Source organism: Ranitomeya imitator, chromosome 5 (genome assembly GCF_032444005.1).
Source record: "Ranitomeya imitator isolate aRanImi1 chromosome 5, aRanImi1.pri, whole genome shotgun sequence".
NCBI classification, from domain to species: domain Eukaryota; kingdom Metazoa; phylum Chordata; class Amphibia; order Anura; family Dendrobatidae; genus Ranitomeya; species Ranitomeya imitator.
Genome location: NC_091286.1, coordinates 47,453,032 through 47,473,840, shown reverse-complemented (window position 1 = coordinate 47,473,840; position 20,809 = coordinate 47,453,032). Strand labels below are relative to the sequence as shown.

General features: G+C 45.7%; 1 protein-coding gene across 1 annotated transcript in view; it reads right to left on the bottom strand.

Annotated features, from left to right (window-relative positions):
- The window catches only part of TTC7A (tetratricopeptide repeat domain 7A), a 405,643-nt gene that overhangs the window by 253,133 nt on the left and 131,701 nt on the right, over positions 1-20,809 (bottom strand). Inside the window, exons 9-10 of the mRNA XM_069768639.1 lie at positions 12,641-12,778; positions 11,533-11,616 (exon numbers count right to left, since the gene is read on the bottom strand). Of these exons, the coding sequence (XP_069624740.1) occupies positions 11,533-11,616; positions 12,641-12,778 (222 nt within the window). The remainder of the gene's footprint in view (positions 1-11,532; positions 11,617-12,640; positions 12,779-20,809) is intronic.

The following is a 20,809-nucleotide window of genomic DNA, read 5'->3' as shown; positions in this document are numbered from 1 at the left end:
AAGCACTGTGGGGGCATTATACTGTGCCTGGGGAGCTGTGGGGGCCTCATACTGTGTCTGTGGGGGCAATATACTGTGATTGGGGTTTATCATACTGCGTTGGACGATTGTGGGGACCATTATACTATGGGGGGCTGTGAGGGCATCCTACTGTATGTGGGGAGACTGTGAAAGTATCACACTGTTCTTTGGGGGAGTTGTGGGGGGCATCACGCCATGTATGGGGACTGTGGAGTCATTATGTTGTGTGTGGTGGGCTGTGAGGGAATCAAACTTTGTATCGAAGGCTGTGGGAGCAGGGGCATTATACTGTGAGTGGGGGCATCTTTATACTATGTGTGGAGGGACTGTGGGGGCATCTAACTTTGTGTGAGGGGCATTATTTTGAGTGAGGCTTTGGAGGCATCATACTTGGTGGGTCTGTGGGGGCATTATATTCTGTGTGATGGGCACTGTGGGGGAATCATACTGTGTGTGGGGCATTGATGGGAATTATCGTGTGTGTTGCAGTTATTGTGGGGGCCCGCCATGAATGGGGCACCTCCCATACTTGCGGAAACACTGATGGGCATCAATAGCAACAATATTTCTGTGTGGGCGCATATAAAAGACTGTGCAAGGTTAGGGTATTGGCTTAATGTAAAGTAGAAATTATTGCAGTATGAGACCCTCTTTCTTATTTTTCAACGTTCGAAGGTATGACATTTACAGTCTATGAGACCTGAGAAGAGCACACTATTTCTGTTGGAGGACAATGGACCTCCATGTTTGGGATGGTGGAATTTCAGCATTAGTGCCTCCAGTGATCAGACACATATCTCCTATCCTAAGTATTGGTGAGAAGTTTTCATTCAGAGAACACCCTTTCCATTCAAAAGAAAAGCAAATGCACAAAGTCTTGCGAATCGTCCTGTCATGGCCAGGCATGCATCTGCCCCAATATGTCTTCTGGGGACACACATGGCACATCCCTGCAACAGGATCCGGTCTCATAACCATGAAATAATGGTGACAGCAGGGGACGGCCAGTTGTGCAGGTTCTACATGTCTAAGAAGGCACAAGGGGCAAAGTTGACATTCTCCTGTCTCCTCACCCCTGCATTTTATGATGACTGATGACATCCTCTGACGGACCCTGCCCTGATGCTTCCATCGGCAGATATTAAGCACACTGTACGGCTCGGTTTCCAAGAGCCGGATGACGCATTGCAGAGACTACGACAGGAATCCTTTGGGACTGTATATGAAATACTGCACAGAGGGGATTGTACCACACCAGGAATCCCCTCTTATCCTTACAAGGCTTTGACTATTTCCAGCTCAGATCAATTTTCAAAACTATTTCACTAATTCTCAGACAAATGTATGAGCCGAAAAAGCAAACGGGATTATGTGGTTTGACGGAAAGCTAATTAGTCAATATACATTAAAATGGCAAAGAATTAATCCAAACATACAGATATCAGATCGTACGTAATACCGAGCAGCACAACACAAGTGACACCAGGGCACACTTCTGGCTTTATCACTTTGCCGCTTGCTGTCATCTCAGGATTAGGCCCTATTCATTCACCCGTATGTTTTTTACGTCTGTGTGTTATCCATCATTATAAATCCTAGCCCATGGGTGCATTACGAGTATATGACCCCTGTACGGCCATGTTCCCATGTGCAAAAATGCCGAAATATGCAATAGCAATCTGCTCTGATTATTGAATTTTTGCTTCACTTTTTTGCTGCATTTTTCCATTTCTGAATGCAGATTTGAAGCAGTATCTTTTTATGTGTTTTTTTTAAGTGCAGAAACAATTGAAAACACATCTGTGTAGAAGGCTCTAAAAAATAACACACCAAAAATCAGCGTCTAGTACAGTTCAATGGCTTTGAATGCACAGTGAAATTACATCCACTTCGCTTGAACTGTTAAATGCAGTGGATTTTCTGCAAAATGCATCATTTACGTGTGAATATGGCCTTCAAAAAAAAAAAAAAGAGTTTGGTCGGACTTGTGTACCAAGTGGAGTAAAACAAAAAGATTTGCAGGACACAGGTTGGATGGCCTCCTTTATAGTCTGTTGCCACCGGACTAGAGAACTTCAAATGTCCTGTTACCTGCGTCATCCCCAGTGCCTATTCTGATTAGTTGGCCCCATGACGTCATTATGTTGTGCTTCAGCGCACATATGATGTCATTGAGGCCTACCAACCAAAAGAGGGGCTGGGGAAGGTTCGCAGGATTCCGGTCCAGCGGCCATTGACTACAGACATGATCGCTGGACCAACGTTCTGCAAATCTTATGTAACTCTAGTACTAAACTTGTCCATTAAAGCGAATAGGTTAGCAACCCGGGTGTCCTCATCACCTCCGTGGGTTGCACACAATTTTTCCTACCAGCTGTAATCCACCTGGGTGGGTTTTAGATGGACGTCTCTGCATTTCTGGACAGTGGGTTTTAATTTGATCGACACCTGGTTTGTCCAGGCCCAAGGCCTCATCCCCCACATACTCTGTCCAGACCTATACCCATAATCACCATGGACTCTGCCCCCTTGAGTCAGGGGCATTTTACTCATGTCGTCCGAGTCTTACAGCTTCAGGTGGGGGCCATGTACTGTGGTGTTAAGATTATTATGTGCTAGAGGGTCTGCACTCGCCTGTGGTACTGGGACTTCCTTGGCTCGCCCTGCACAATCCTGTAGTAGATTTGTAGACTCAGGAATTAGTAAAATGGAGTAGGTATTGTCAAGGACACTGCTTGGGTACCCAGATTGCTAGGGTGGATACCCAGTCTGCGCCTAGTTACCTGTTGGATTTTGGGGATGTGTTCTCGGTGCAGATGTGCCAAAAACTCCCTCCCCATCATCTTTATGATTGCGCCATTAATCTCATTCCTGGTGCCAAGCTGCCCAAGAGCAGACTCTATAATATCTCTGGTCCAGAGAGACAGGCCATGAAGGACCACATTGCGGAAATCTTGGCTAAAGGTTATATCAGGCCATCCTCATCCCCCATTGCCGCGGGGTTGTTTTTTGTAAAGAAAAAACATGGGGGGGGGGGAAGATGGTGTGATATGTTATATGGGTATCATTTTGTGTATATTTATATCTTATTGATTTTCATAGTGTTCTCTTGTTGCCCTGTATCATTCCATGTATTCCCCATATTGTCCAGAGTGTCAATTACCTTCCAAAAGGCTGATAATTGAATTAAGGTACCGTCACACTTAGCGACGCTGCAGCGATACCGACAACGATCCGGATCGCTGCAGCGTCGCTGTTTGGTCGCTGGAGAGCTGTCACACAGACAGCTCTCCAGCGACCAACGATCCCGAGGTCCCCGGTAACCAGGGTAAACATCGGGTAACTAAGCGCAGGGCCGCGCTTAGTAACCCGATGTTTACCCTGGTTACCAGCGTAAAAAAACAAACAGTACATACTTACATTCAGCTGTCTGTCCCTTGCCGTCTGGTTCCTGCACTGACTGCTGGCCGTAAAGTGAAAGTGAAAGCACAGCACAGCGGTGAGTCACACAGCGGTGACTCACCGCTGTGGCTGTGCTCTGCTTTCACTTTACGGCCAGCAGTCCGTGCAGGAACCAGACGGCAAGGGACAGACAGCTGAATGTAAGTATGTACTGTTTGTTTTTTTACGCTGGTAACCAGGGTAAACATCGGGTTACTAAGCGCGGCCCTGCGCTTAGTTACCCGATGTTTACCCTGGTTACCAGTGAAGACATCGCTGAATCGGTGTCACACACGCCGATTCAGTGATGTCTACGGGGAGTCCAGCGACGAAATAAAGTTCTGGACTTTCTTCCCCGACCAGCGATCTCCCAGCAGGGGCCTGATCGCTGCTGCCTGTCACACTGGACGATATCGCTAGCGAGGACGCTGCAACGTCACGGATCGCTAGCGATATCGTCTAGTGTGACAGTACCTTTAGCTCATTTACTGTCTGCAGCCTGACTGTATCTATGCCTCTTGATGAACCCCCTGAAGTGCCTTAATCCTCAAGGCACGTTTGTCAGGTCTGGGAGACCTGAAAACCGCCCCATCCTGTCTGCCTACCCCTGGACATAAGGAGGGGGCTGGGGAGGACAAGAGCTGAAAGTCAGATCCCATGTGGTGAGGATGGTGAACACAGCACATCAGAGAGAATGGGAAGCATATGGACCATTTATATCCTCTGTCTGCTGGATTATTGGACTCTCTTCTCCTTGGACATTTTATCCTGTTACTGAACTGCATTCGTGTTCTGGACTATTGTATCCTCAGTGTGGTGGATTGTTTATGAACCTTTTACTTTTGTCTATAATAAAGGTTTTAGGATTGTTCACACTTCTCTCGCTCTGTTGATTGTGTGGTGTCGGAGAAGGACCCCGTGACAGGGGGTTACGCCCTTGCCTGGTTTTCCGTGAACTCAATATTATCACTGTCCATGATCCTTATCCGATCCCTCTCATTCTAGAGCTCTTTAATCAAATTGTAGGGGCAAAATGGTGCTCTAAGATGGAACTCAGGGGGGCGTATAATCTCATCCGCATTAAAGGGATGAGTGGAAAACAGCTTTCAATACGCCTGAGGGAAACTATGAGAATCTGGTGATGCCTCTTGAGTTGACGAATGCATCCGCCATCTTCAACACTTTATAAATCACATCTTTATTCACCTGGTAAGCAGATTTGTGGTTATCTGTATGACACATTAATTTATTCACATGACCTTGAGTCACACTAGGTACATATCAGGTAGGTCTCCGAGACAATAAATTATAACCCGAGAAGTATATGTTCTCGGTTGAGGAGATCCCTTTCCTACGATATGTGTTATCTTCTACCGATTTTCGCATGGAGCCGGCAAAAGTCCGGGCGGTATTGGATTGGGATTGTCCTGAGGATTTGAAGGGGTTACAAAGGTTTTTTCATGAAGAACTTTTCAGTAGTAGCCAAACCCCTTACGGATATGACCAGGGGGACAGACTTCTCTAAATGGTCCAGTCCTGCCAGGGAGGCATTTGATATGTTGATGAGGTGTTTTTCTTCTGTGCCAATTCTTATACAGCCTGACGTCTCTCAACCTCTTATTGTTTAGGTCGATACGTCTGAGGTGGGAGTGGGGGCTGGGTGCGTAACAGGGTGCGTCTCCAGGTAAATGGAAACCATGTGCTTATTTTTCTAAAAAACTGTCAACTGCTGAGAAAAATTATGACATTGGTAACAGGGAACTCTTAGCAATCAAATGGGCTTTTGAAGAGTGGCGCCATTTTTTAGAGGGAGCGGTTCACTCAGTTATGGTAATCATGGAATCTTGTATATTTGGAATCAGCGAAAAGTCTAACACCTCGACATGCAAGATGGGCATTGTTCTTTACCAGGTTTAACTTTTTTTGTCACATATAAGCCGGGGAACAAAAACATTAAGGTAATGCCTTATTTTGTTGCTTTCCTGGGAGAGGAGATAAGTTTGAACCAGAACCTATTCTTCAAAAAGGGGTGGTTATGGTGTCTGTATGCTTCGATCTGGAACAAGAAGTTGTTGACGCTCAGGGGGGATTTACCTGCTTCCTTTCCACTTGGTAACCTGTCAATCTCCATCTTAGACTCCTTGGTAAACATCTCGATTCAGTGTTGGCTGGACACCCTGATAATAAAGCCACCACTGATCTGCTTACTCAGCATTTTTGGTAGCCAGGTGCTCATCAGGATGTCCGGAAGTATGTCGCCGCCTGCAATGTCATCAGGGGCTCTCCAACCACTGGAGATCACAGTAGACCTTGGACTCACCTGTCGGTCGATTTTATCACGGATCCTCCCGTGTCGGAAGGGAACACTGTAATACTGGTGGAGGCATATAGATTCAGTAAAATGTCTTATTTTATCGCTTTACCAGCTTTACCGAATACCAAATCCTTGGCGCAAGTTTTCGTCAGAGAAATAATTATATAATTATAATGCCACTGCTCCCACAGCCCTCGGTACAAAGTTTGATTCACTCACAGCCCACCACACAGAATAAAACGACACCACGGTCCCCATACATAGAATGATGCCCCCACAACTCCCCCAAGCACAGTGTGATACATTCATAGTCTCCCCACATACAGTAGGATGCCCTCACAGCCCCCCATAGTATAATGGCCCCTACAATCCTCTAACGTGGTATGATAAACCCCACTCCCAGTATATTGCCCCCTCAGCTCCCCAGGCACAGTATATGGCCCCCACAGTCCTTCCCACACACAGTATGATGCCCCACAGCCCCCACATGCAGTATAATGCTACCATACACCCCACACTTAGCATGATGCCCCTTCAGCTTCCCACATACAGTATAATGCTCTCACAGCATTCACACAGTATGAAAAAAGTCATATATGGCTGCATTTTTTGCGATTTGTTTGTTGCTGTATCTTGAGGGTTGCAATGTAATCTCATTATAATTATATAATAATTATGATAATGATAATAATAATAATAATACTACAGTAATAATAATACAAATAATAATAACAACAAAAACAATAATATAATTCTAGATCTATACGAGCTGGAATGTCTGCACTTCTGTAGAGATCATTGCTTATAACTTCTGTGCTCAGAAGGAAAGTTACAGTTTTGATTGACACGGATTGGGGCTCCGGATCATCTATCAAAAGTGATTTATACTATAAATGAAATAAAGGAGACAGAGTCACGTTTGCAGTGTGCTCTTTGGGCAGGAGTCACTGGATGGATTTGGAGGGTGCCCCACATTCTGCCGGGGCCACGGAGCTTTTCTTGTCCTACCATCTACATACAAAAAAAACCCTGTACTGTCAATGCAGATCAGGACCATTTGGCTGCTACAGTCCCGGTCTCACAATCTCATGTTTATTTGCTGGAGGAGCGACGGTTTTCAATGTCTTTTTGTCAAATCTGATGTGACGACTTTTGCCATCCTGACTCCGGGATAATATAATTTATGAGAACATGGGAGTATTGGATTCCTGTTATTTGGGGGGAGTTATTTAACCCCCCCCCCCCCCCCCCCCGCAGTGGATGATATGACATCAAATGATTCATTGTGTCATGCTCGGTTAATGAGAGTGCTATAGGCCGGCGCTTGGCAAAGTGACATCAAGTAGCATCTGCGGTATTCTGAGATCCGGCTCAGTTTCAGCTTTGTGTCATATTTCACCCACCAGAAAATACAAACTTTACATCGCCCCATCACCCGGGATGTAACTTCAGACATAAAAATGACTGATTTGTATTTCTAGGAATACGGTTCCCATAACTGTAAAGGAAATGTGTCATCAGAAAATGCCCTATTATTAAATCTGGTTTATATGTTGAATGTGTTTTTTTTATGTTTTTTTTTTACAGGACTATATAGAAAAAAAATCTATCAATTTTCACAGTGGCCACCAGGCCTAATACCAGACCCAGAATTGCTGTTCTCCCTAATGACTTTTCAGCAGTCTCATTATCATCATAACACATGAGGATACATCACAGATAACACCTCTATAGACAGGTGCTAACACAGAATCCATCATTCACAATAGAGGATGTCACAGCTCACCTTCTCCCTCTCCCTTCACAACGACCTTTGCCATGATGAGAGCATGCTCATTAAAGTGATAGCCTCAAGATCAGTGTTCAGGACTGAACTACTCTGTTTCCTAACTTTCTGCTTGTGCCATTGGCCTAAACTGTGCGTTCTCTGATGCTACAAGCAGAGGCAGCTTTGCCAAGATGGTTCCAGAACAATGCTTACAAGCTCTATAGCAAACAGCTTGTAAGATCTGCAATCCTTGACTAGGAGACCGGCCACTTCTGATAGATTACAGAGGTAACTTAGGTCTTTAGGCTTGGGTTCGGGTGGGCATAATGACCCCGGGAGTTGGTGCGGCAAGCAGGAAGCGAAGAATAGGCACACTTATGAATCTTGGGAGCAGCAAGACGGATGACGTGGAAAACAGAACGGATTGAAGAAACTTAAAGCAACAGTGTGCACAGAAGGTGAAGTGCACTAATCGGAAGTCTTTAGTCTCAATCCTAAGACACCGGTATGTGTTGTAATGAGTCTTAAAAGGCCTAGTGAGATAATTGCACTTAGCCACACCAGGCAACCTGCAAAACCCAATGTGGAGCACAACAGACGGCAGCAGAATGAGGTGAAGGAAGCAGAGCCTGGTGATACCCAGAGCAGGTGTGCAAAATTAGGCAACATGTAGTAGACAGTGAAATTAAACATATCTAATTTCCTGAGAATGCAGAGGATTTTGAATAACAAGAAAATTGAGAAGTATAAGCACGTCTCAATTTTATCCATTTATGATGTTGAAAAAATCATTTTAAAGGGAACCGGTCACATGAAAAAACACTATTAACCTGGGTTAATCTACAGGTTTATAGCATTCTAAACCTGCCCAGCGCCAGTACGGAGAGCCCCGCTGCCGGGAGGAAATGAACTTTATTCAGCCCAGTAAAATTCAGGTTTCAGTCACCGGGGCAGTGCCGGGAAGGGTTCAGTGAGCGCTCTGTATACAGAGAGCAGTGGGTATAACTGTGCTTCCAGCACTAACAGTTCGCTCATCATTAGGGCTGGCTGTCAATCAATGCCGGGGACGCAGTTACAGCTGCTGCTCTGTAAATACATAGCGGTGAGTGAATTTGTGCCGGCGTCAACCCAGTGGCTGAAACTCACACGTTAACGGGAGGAATAAAATTCATTTCCTCCCAGCAGTGGGGATCTGAGTGCCAGAAGCGGGCAGGTTCACAACGGTATTAATCTGAAGATTAACCCAATATCTGCAGAGTAATAGCATTTTTTTTTACATGACAGGCAGTAGTGTTCTGCACACAAGATTGTGCTGATGCTGTGTGTGAGACTGGGGGTTGGAGTGGAAGAGGTTTCGGCGCAGCTACAGGTCTGTGCTCACTGCTGGCTTGCAGCCCAGCACAAGGGCTGATAGGAAATGTAGTCAGAACAGAACAGAGGATTCTGAAAAGGAAGTGATGGCTCTGACAACAGAACTGATGACAGGGCACAGGAAGCAAAGCAGAAAGGCATAAAACAGCATGAAACTTGGCAGGAAAAGACATAAAAGGATTTTAGGGGATTATCTATTGGCATTTATATGACAAAACCAGCAACTGCGTTAGAGTAGTGGAAAACCTCTTTAACATTTAGCAAACATAAAGGTACCTTCACACATAACGATATTGTTAACGATATCGTTGCTATTTGTGACGTAGCAACGATATCGTTAATGAAATCGTTATGTGTGACAGCGACCAACGATCAGGCCCCTGCTGGGAGATCGTTGGTCGCTGAACAAAGTCCAGAACTTTATTTCGTCGCTGGACTCCCTGGAGACATCGCTGGATCGGCGTGTGTGACACCGATCCAGCGATGTCTTCACTGGTAACCAGGGTAAACATCGGGTAACTAAGCGCAGGGCCGCGCTTAGTAACCCGATGTTTACCCTGGTTACCATGCTAAAAGTAAAAAAAAACAAACAGTACATACAGTGGGGCAAAAAAGTATTTAGTCAGTCAGCAATAGTGCAAGTTCCACCACTTAAAAAGATGAGAGGCGTCTGTAATTTACATCATAGGTAGACCTCAACTATGGGAGACAAACTGAGAAAAAAAAATCCAGAAAATCACATTGTCTATTTTTTTAACAATTTATTTGCATATTATGGTGGAAAATAAGTATTTGGTCAGAAACAAAATTTCATCTCAATACTTTATAATATATCCTTTGTTTTCTGTAAGTCTTCACAAGGTTGCCACACACTGTTGTTGGTATGTTGGCCCATTCCTCCATGCAGATCTCCTCTAGAGCAGTGATGTTTTTGGCTTTTCGCTTGGCAACACGGACTTTCAACTCTCTCCAAAGGTTTTCTATAGGGTTGAGATCTGAAGACTGGCTAGGCCACTCCAGAACCTTGAAATGCTTATTACGAAGCCACTCCTTCGTTGCCCTGGCGGTGTGCTTTGGATCATTGTCATGTTGAAAGACCCAGCCACGTTTCATCTTCAATGCCCTTGCTGATGGAAGGAGGTTTGCACTCAAAATCGCACGATACATGGCCCCATTCATTCTTTCATGTACCCGGATCAGTCGTCCTGGCCCCTTTGCAGAGAAACAGCCCCAAAGCATGATGTTTCCACCACCATGCTTTACAGTAGGTATGGTGTTTGATGGATGCAACTCAGTATTCTTTTTCCTCCAAACACGACAAGTTGTGTTTCAACCAAACAGTTCCAGTTTGGTTTCATCAGACCATAGGACATTCTCCCAAAACTCCTCTGGATCATCCAAATGCTCTCTAGCAAACTTCAGACGGGCCCGGACATGTACTGGCTTAAACAGTGGGACACGTCTGGCACTGCAGGATCTGAGTCCATGGTGGCGTAGTGTGTTACTTATGGTAGGCCTTGTTACATTGGTCCCAGCTCTCTGCAGTTCATTCACTAGGTCCCCCCGCGTAGTTCTGGGATTTTTGCTCACCGTTCTTGTGATCATTCTGACCCCACGGGGTGGGATTTTGCGTGGAGCCCCAGATCGAGGGAGATTATCAGTGGTCTTGTATGTCTTCCATTTTCTAATTATTGCTCGCACTGTTGATTTCTTCACTCCAAGCTGGTTGGCTATTGCAGATTCAGTCTTCCCAGCCTGGTGCATGGCTACAATTTTGTTTCTGGTGTCCTTTGACAGCTCTTTGGTCTTCTTCACCATAGTGGAGTTTGGAGTCAGACTGTTTGAGGGTGTGCACAGGTGTCTTTTTATACTGATAACAAGTTTAAACAGGTGCCATTACTACAGTTAATGAGTGGAGGAAAGAGGAGACTCTTAAAGCAGAAGTTACAGGTCTGTGAGAGCCAGAAATCTTGATTGTTTCTGACCAAATACTTATTTTCCACCATAATATGCAAATAAATTGTTAAAAAAACAGACAATGTGATTTTCTGGATTTTTTTTTTCTCAGTTTGTCTCCCATAGTTGAGGTCTACCTATGATGTAAATTACAGACGCCTCTCATCTTTTTAAGTGGTGGAACTTGCACTATTGCTGACTGACTAAATACTTTTTTGCCCCACTGTACTTACCTACAGCTGTCTGTCCTCCAGCGCTGTGCTCTGCACTCCTCCTGTACTGGCTGTGAGCCGGAAAGCAGAGCGGTGACCCTCACCGCTCTGCTTTCCGGCTGCCAGACAGTACAGGAGGAGAGCAGAGAAGCAGAGCGCAGCGCTGGAGGACAGACGGCTGTAGGTAAGTATGTACTGTTTGTTTTTTTTTACTTTTAGCATGGTAACCAGGGTAAACATCGGGTTACTAAGCGCGGCCCTGCGCTTAGTTACCCGATGTTTACCCTGGTTACCGGCATCGTTGGTCGCTGGAGAGCTGTCTGTGTGACAGCTCTCCAGCGACCAAACAGCAACGCTGCAGCGATTCGGATCGTTGTCGGTATCGCTGCAGCGTCGCTAAATGTGAAGGGGCCTTAACACTTAGCTAATACAGGATCTGACAACTTTACCTTGCCACAGGACATCATTGATAACGCCAACTGATACCAGAGATGAAATTCTCCAAATGCAAATTTCATGGCTCTCTCCAAACACTGAAAGAAAAAGAACCACAAGTGAAACATCTATGATTACCATTCACTATATAATTAGCAAAGTGTAAATCTAGATTCATTCTAATACACAGACTACTAATTGTTATGTTTTCACTTCTTTTTAGTCCATTAGTGCTTAGTGCAGCGGTCGAAAAAAAAATTCTGCAAACCATCAACAAACTAACGTAAGTAGATTTGATATTATTCCTATGTGTCGTTATAGAGGACCTTGTACCAGTCTGAGTATGTTAAACTGGCCAAATCAGGGAACAGCGGCTGCAGAGCTGAGAAAAACACAATTATTAGTTTTTAAGTTTTCTTCTCCATTCCTGAGATATTAGCTTGTAAAGTTTAGGTTCAACTGGGCATTACCAGAGATTTCAGCGTGCACTTCTTCCCCTGCATGTGGTTGACCAATCATAAGCAGGCAAGATCATGTAGAGGAGACAAGAACACGCCCTCCTCTCCTCGCTGATCACTGCAGCTACTATCTAATGATACAGCAGAGCTGAGTAATGTATCATTACAAACTCCTTGCCAAAGAGACCAGCCACCCTTGATAGACTGCAGGCAATGAGCTATGTACATTAAAATTAAAAATCATTTTGTTCTTGAGAGTGGAGTAGATTTTTAAAACCTTGGATTCAAATTGCATTTTTTTTTTTACCATTTGTGATAATTAGAAATAACCCTTTTAAAGGATCTTGGTGCTAAAGTCTCGGTGCCCGATACTATAGGTCACCTCCAGGCCTTTGCTCGATGGGTCAGTGGTGTGTTGATGGCACAATGTCGACCAACATAATCGTACACAGGCAGTATACAATGGCAAATAGAAAGGCTATGGCTTCATGTAGAGCTTCAAAGACCCCATGCGCCTCCATACAGCGTCTGCGCACATGGCTCTGCAGTGTGCATGATATCTTACTCCGATCATGTCATATTATATCTTTGCTGTAGCAGAAAGACAAGAGCTTCAAGCCTTGCACAGGCATAGGCTGCATTTTTACAGAATAGATCACAGTACCTCAGACAGCATGGCATACTGCCCTCTTCTGGCCATCGTGATGCTTAGCAGATCATAGACCCCAGAGGCATTTTGAAGGCTCACAGCTCGGTCTTCCTTCTGGTCTGGAGCCCGGCTGATAACTGCATCTCTGTTGGCCTATTTTGACATGAAATTAAAGAGCTTGTTATCGATTTACACTGAAATATTCTGCACATGAGCGATTCATTTGTTCTATCAAGAGCAAAAAAAAATGATGTTGCAGTTTTTGCAATAGATGAAAACCTAAATGTAGGTGACTCAGCAAGAAAATCTACATAAGAGGTAGTGCAGATATTTATATCCAACTACTAACTAATCTCTAACTAATTTATATCCAACTACTAACTAATGTTACTAATCTCAACATGGAAGAAAGGTGACACTACCACGGGTGAGCTCAGTAATGGAGTTTTATTCCATAAACTAACAGTCCGCGGTCACAAGGAGGTAGCACTAGTCACATAAAAAGTCACCGGCTGTTTCGCACCAAATATGCGCTTCCTCTGGCGTTACAGGCCACAATGCTTTCATTCTAATATATGGAGACTTTGAGCATCTATGTATTGTGGCTGAGCACTGTCGTAGAAGGATACAATTGACTAAAGGTGTGCCAATATACTGTGTTGCTTATTAAAAGTGTATCTATCACTGGGTTTTTGCCTCCTATTCTGAGAGCAGCATGACGTAGAGAAAGAGCCAATGATTCCATCAATCGCTTGCTGTAGTTTTGATAAAATCACTGTTTTATCAGCACTAGAGGACTAGTAAATCTGTGGCCATTTAGTCCTCCATATTCAAGAGCTCTGTTTAACCTCTCCCTTACCACTGATTGGCTTATTTCTGCCTATGCACAGTGTACACAGAAAGCTACCAATCAGTGGTGTCGGCAGGGTTATACAGAGCTCAGCATTAGAGAACTGCTAGAACTGAAGCAGATAGTTTTCTCAAAACTGCAGCAAGCAGCCTAGAAAGTCACACATAACTGGAATCAGGGTCTCTACTCCAACAGCATCTCAGGTGGGGCAGCAAAACATACAGGTCCTTCTCAAAAAATTAGCATATAGTGTTAAATTTCATTATTTACCATAATGTAATGATTACAATTAAACTTTCATATATTATAGATTCATTATCCACCAACTGAAATTTGTCAGGTCTTTTATTGTTTTAATACTGATGATTTTGGCATACAACTCCTGATAACCCAAAAAACCTGTCTCAATAAATTAGCATATCAAGAAAAGGTTCTCTAAACGACCTATTACCCTAATCTTCTGAATCAACTAATTAACTCTAAACACATGCAAAAGATACCTGAGGCTTTTATAAACTCCCTGCCTGGTTCATTACTCAAAACCCCCATCATGGGTAAGACTAGCGACCTGACAGATGTCAAGAAGGCCATCATTGACACCCTCAAGCAAGAGGGTAAGACCCAGAAAGAAATTTCTCAACAAATAGGCTGTTCCCAGAGTGCTGTATCAAGGCACCTCAATGGTAAGTCTGGTGGAAGGAAACAATGTGGCAAAAAACGCTGTACAACGAGAAGAGGAGACCGGACCCTGAGGAAGATTGTGGAGAAGGACCGATTCCAGACCTTGGGGAACCTGAGGAAGCAGTGGACTGAGTCTGGTGTGGAAACATCCAGAGCCACCGTGCACAGGCGTGTGCAGGAAATGGGCTACAGGTGCCGCATTCCCCAGGTAAAGCCACTTTTGAACCATAAACAGCGGCAGAGACGCCTGACCTGGGCTACAGAGAAGCAGCACTGGACTGTTGCTAAGTGGTCCCAAGTACTTTTTTCTGATGAAAGCAAATTTTGCATGTCATTCGGAAATCAAGGTGCCAGAGTCTGGAGGAAGACTGGGGAGAAGGAAATGCCAAAATGCCTGAAGTCCAGTGTCAAGTACCCACAGTCAGTGATAATAATAATAATAATAATAATTTTTATTTATATAGCGCCAACATATTCCGCAGCGCTTTACAAATTATAGAGGGGACTTGTACATACAATAGACATTACAGCATAACAGAAATACAGTTCAAAACAGATACCAAGAGGAGTGAGGGCCCTGCTCGTAAGCTTACAAACTATGAGGATGGTGTGGGGTGCCATGTCAGCTGCTGGTGTTGGTCCACTGTGTTTCATCAAGGGCAGGGTCAATGCAGCTAGCTATCAGGAGATTTTGGAGCACTTCATGCTTCCATCGGCTGAAATGCTTTATGGAGATGAAGATTTCATTTTTCAGCACGACCTGGCACCTGCTCACAGTGCCAAAACCACTGGTAAATGGTTTACTGACCATGGTATTACTGTGCTTAATTGGCCTGCCAACTCTCCTGACCTGAACCCCATAGAGAATCTGTGGGATATTGTGAAGAGAAAGTTGAGAGACGCAAGACCCAACACTCTGGATGAGCTTAAGGCCGCTATTGAAGCATCCTGGGCCTCCATAACATCTCAGCAGTGTCACAGGCTGATTGCCTCCATGCCACGCCGCATTGAAGCAGTCATTTCTGCCAAAGGATTCCCGACCAAGTATTGAGTGCATAACTGAACATTATTATTTGTTGGTTCTTTTGTTTGTTATTAAAAAACACTTTTATTTGATTGGATGGGTGAAATATGCTAATTTATTGAGACAGGTTTTTTGGGTTATCAGGAGTTGTATGCCAAAATCATCAGTATTAAAACAATAAAAGACCTGACAAATTTCAGTTGGTGGATAATGAATCTATAATATATGAAAGTTTAATTGTAATCATTACATTAAGGTAAATAATGAAATTTAACACTATATGCTAATTTTTTGAGAAGGACCTGTAGAGACAGATTCCCTTTAAAAAGCCTGCTCACGTTGGTGCTGGTTAATTCACTTCTAATTGTACTGCCAACGATGTACTAATACTGTAGATGTTCGTACTTATAAGCCTGTCTACAAGTTGTGCCACCCTCACACACCCCTGTGACTGCATGTTGGCATTTCTGCCTCTGTCTGGCTTGTACACAGCTGGCCCCATACACTGTAAGCAATATTCCATATAGAGCAGTCAATAGAACATCTGTTGATATACTCATATGGCACCAGATATGTTGGTCATGGCAGTCAAAGTACAATTTACAGGCCTTGCATTATACGGGATAACCAAGAAATGTAATATTACATGACGCAATAGGTCACTGTGCAGGGAGGAGGAGGAGGTGAGCTGTGTCATCACTTATTTTGAATGGTGGATCCTGTGTTACCTACTGCATATAGAGGTGTTACCTTACATTATACTCCTGTGTGCGATGATAATGAGACTCATGAAAAGTCTTCTGTTCAGGACAGGAATTGTGAGACTAGTATTCGGCCTAGTGGCCATTGTTAAAAAAAAATTAATAGCCAATGATGTGGAAACTCTGCATAAAAAACATTATCTATTAAGTAACATACAATTAAAAGACCACTCAAGGGTTTTTTTAATTTCACCACTGGATAGGTATCAGTAATATATGTTCTCTGTTTGTGTTACCAGTTGCCGTCTTCTGCAATTCCCAGTGCAGCTCCGCTCCTTTTCAGTGCCATGTGGCTGGACTTGTTATTAGGCTGAGCACTCTATTGTTTGCAGGGCGGGCCGAGAGACACAGCTCATTAACAGTGACCGTCAGCAGTGACGTCTGGTCAGCCACAGCTTCAGTCACAAGATGGTGGAGAGGGACCGGAACGGCACTGAAAATAGTAGAAGACCGCCGCCGGTGTGTATTTCCTATACAAAGGGAACTTACATTACAGATACCACTCCAGTGGTGAAATACAATATTCTCCGCAGTGGTACTTTAACATAAAAACCTCATTTATACGTTAGATCACTTTCTGATTACATATTCGTTCTTAGCACCTACTAGAGCAGACCTGGGCAAAGTGCGGCCCACGGGCCACATCCGGCCCTCTGGCTGTCTCAGTCCGGCCCGCAGACCGAGACAGCCGTGGGACTGAAAACCTGAGGTCCGCGGGCCGTACCGTGCCCGCCCGCGCGCTGTCTCCTGCAGTCAACATTGGTGGAGGAGGGGCCTCCGGCCACTTCCTTCACCAATCAGCGTGTGAATCAGCTGATGCGATGACGTCATGTGTACCGCCGGAGAGTCAGTGCATCGGAGACAGCAACAGAAGCAGGGCGCCTGGGAACGGGACCAAGGTGAGTATGTGGTGTTTTTTTTTCATGTGTATGAACATGGGGATTCTTTGGTGGCGAACATGGGGATTCTATGGGAGTGAACATGGGGATTCTATGGGGTGAATATGGGGATTCTATGGGGTGGACATGGGGATTCTTTGGGGGTGAACATGGGGATTCTATGGGGGTGAACATGGGGATTCTTTGGTGGCGAACATGGGGATTCTATGGGAGTGAACATGGGGATTCTATGGGGTGAACATGGGGATTCTATGGGGTGGACATGGGGATTCTTTGGGGGTGAACATGGGGATTCTATGGGGGTGAACATGGGGATTCTATAGGGGGAACATGGGGTTTCTATTGGGTGAACATGGGGATTCTATGGGGTGAACATGGGGATTCTATGGGAGTGAACATGGGGATTCTATGGGGTGAACATGGGGATTCTATGGGGTGGACATGGGGATTCTTTGGGGGTGAACATGGAGATTCTATGGAGTGAACATGGGGATTCTATGGGGGTGAACATGGGGTTTCTATTGGGTGAATATGGGGATTCTATGGGGGTGAACATGGGGATTCTATGGGATTATCATGGGGATTCTATGGGGGTGAACATGGGGATTCTATGGGGTGAACATGGGGATTCTTTGGTGGCGAACATGGGGATTCTATGGGAGTTGTAAGACTCATGCTGGTGTGGTAGTTGGAGGCAGGTATATCTCGCCCAGGTGTTTGTCCTATGTGAATTAGGCCACTCAGTATCTTCAGGGTGCTAATGGGTTAATGAGTGCAGGAATAAAAGATGACCAGCTGGGGGTTTCCAGTGTCTGCCTGGGGCACACAGATTGCCTGCCTGTGTGAGACAAAACATGAGTGAAGAGCTGTGCTCAAGATCTGTGTGATGTTAGCTGGGTGGGAGAAGCCCCCCAGTTGTTGAGATAGCAACGTATTTGTTTAGTTAGTGCCGGACAGGCTAGGATTTATTTTTATGTTTTGTTTTGTTCATGTTGCTTTCACGTTAATAAATCTGACCTGAGGTCAGCCTGCTCAGAAACCTGCTGTACGCCTCAGATTCAATGCACAAACCACGTGACCTTTGACCCCAGCAAAGGCGATCCCAGAGTGTTTTGTCACATTGTGGTGGAGAACGCGGGCATACCGTGGCACAGGCGATAGCATGGAAGACGTGGTGAAAGCCTTAGTACAGTCCACTGCCGTACAGCAGCAGGCCACTGCCGCACAGCACGAAGCTAATCGCTTGATGGCCGCACAGCTGAAGGAGTTAGTGGACATGACGGTTGCAGACCGCCAACTTCTCCAACAGGTGGCGCAGCGCCTGGTGAGCATGCCTGACGCTGACCCGGAAGCAGAGTCCAGAAGGATCCATGTGAGTCGATACTGGCAAAAGCTGATTGCAGAAGATGACGTCGAGGCATACCTGACAACGTTTGAGCGGACGGCGTTGAGAGAGAAGTGGCCGAAGGCACGATGGGCCGATTTGATCGCCCCGTTTCTCTCCGGCGAGGCCCAAAAAGCTTACCATGATTTGGACCCGGAGGTCGCTCAGGACTTTGAGAAACTGAAAGCTGAGATCCTGGCCCGGCTGGGTGTGACGACGGCTGTCCGGGCACAGAGGGTACATCAGTGGACATACCAGCAAGATAAACCGGCCCGGTCTCAGATGTTCGACCTGATCTACTTAACAAAGAAATGGCTGCAACCCGAGGTACTGACAATACCCGAAATAATCCAGCGGGTTGTCCTGGACAAATACCTGAGAGTACTACCCCCAGCGCTGAAAAGGTGGGTAAGCCAAGGAAATCCCACGACAGCGGATCAACTTGTGGAGTTGGTCGAGCGTTATTCCGTGGCAGAAGGACTTCCCGACGATACCGCCAACCCCCGGTCTGTGCCTCCTCCTCGTGGAACCGGTAGGACTGTTCCAGGGACCACGGGTGAAGGAAAATCGCTTAAAACTGTGGGGGAGGAGTACGGGACTGCTCGCACTCCGAGACCAAGAGTATTGGACGGTGGTCTCAGTAGGGGACCTGTTAGGTGCTTCCGCTGCCATGAGAAGGGTCATGTTTCTGCGAACTGTCCTGTTACCGCTGAACCCATGCAGTGCGACGTTATAGACTCTAGAAAACGCATGTCTTTGGTTACACAGCTAGTGAGTGTGAATGCGGGTCAAAATGATACAGGGAAACACCTGTGTGAATTATCTGTTGATGGGAAAAATGTTGTGGCATTACTAGACTCTGGAAGTGTGATGACTCTGGTGAAAGCTAGTCTGGTGGCACTTCCGTCTGGTCCGTCTGACAAGTTTTCTGTGACGTGTGTGCATGGTGACACCCGCTCGTACTTAACAGCGGTCGTATGGATTTCTACTCCCTATGGGTCAGTGCAGCACAAAGTGGGACTCGTTCCCGCATTGTTACAGGATGTAATCCTGGGCAGGGATTTTCCCTATTTCTGGCAGTTGTGGGAGAATCAGTTGCTCCTTCACGGTAGCTGTACCCGTGAATCTTCTCCCATGCCATCTGGAGGTCCCGAGTCCCTAGAGGAGACCCCACAGGAAGATGTTGCTGGGGAGGTTAGTGAATCTAACCTTCAGTACCCCTTCTCCGTCATGGCGGGGGAAACGGAGGAAACTGAGGAACCTCAGCGAGAGGCGGAGGCAGACAGCCATCCGGCACCCTGCCTGCCAGATTTAGGAGTCCAGGTGGATGACTTCCACAGCGAGCAAATGAAAGATCCTACCCTGACTCCGGCTAGGAAAAATGTAAAAATGATAGATGGGGTACCTGTAGAACCTGACACTAGGCTAGCGTACCCGTATATGGTTCTTGAAAATGATTTTCTCTACCAGGTAGAAAAAACAGGGGAAGACACAGTGCAACGGTTAGTGGAACCCAAACCTTATCGGCGGAAGGTACTGGATTTGGCCCACTGACATATAATGGGGGGACATCTGGGGGTACAGAAAACCGAGGAAACTGAGGAACCTCAGTGAGAGGCGGAGGCAGACAGCCATCCGGCACCCTGCCTGCCAGATTTAGGAGTCCAGGTGGATGACTTCCACAGCGAGCAAATGAAAGATCCTAACCTGACTCCGGCTAGGAAAAATGTAAAAATGATAGATGGGGTACCTGTAGAACCTGACACTAGGCTAGCGTACCCGTATATGGTTCTTGAAAATGATTTTCTCTACCAGGTAGAAAAAACAGGGGAAGACACAGTGCAACGGTTAGTGGAACCCAAACCTTATCGGCGGAAGGTACTGGATTTGGCCCACGGACATATAATGGGGGAACATCTGGGGGTACAGAAAACCACAGAAAGGATATTGCATTGGTTTGTGTGGCCTGGAATACATTATGATGTGCGTAACTATTGTGAGTCCTGTCCAGAGTGCCAAATCGCGGCCCCTAAATCTCAGTTCCGTAGCCCTTTGGTACCCCTTCCTATCATCGGGGTCCCTTTTGAGAGAATTGGGATGGATTTGGTTGGGCCCCTTCCCCGATCCACACGTGGGCACCAACATATCCTCGTCATCGTGGACTATGCCACTCGTTACCCGGAAGCCGTCCCTTTGCGTAACACATCTACCAAGACGATCGCCAAGGAATTGGTACAAGTGTTTAGTCGGGTGGGAATTCCAAAACAGATACTCACCGACCAGGGGACTCCCTTTATGTCGAGGGTAATGAAGGAGCTCTGCAGGCTCTTACAAATAGACCCGTTGCGTACGTCTATCTATCACCCTCAAACAGATGGCCTGGTTGAGCGCTTCAACAAAACCTTAAAACAGATGCTCCGGAAGGCGATAGACAAAGATGGGAAGAACTGGGATTACTTGTTACCCTATTTGCTGTTTGCCATTAGGGAAGTTCCCCAGTCTTCCACAGGGTTTTCGCCTTTCGAACTGTTGTACGCCCGTCGTCCCCGGGGACTGCTGGACGTCGCAAAAGAAACCTGGGAAGG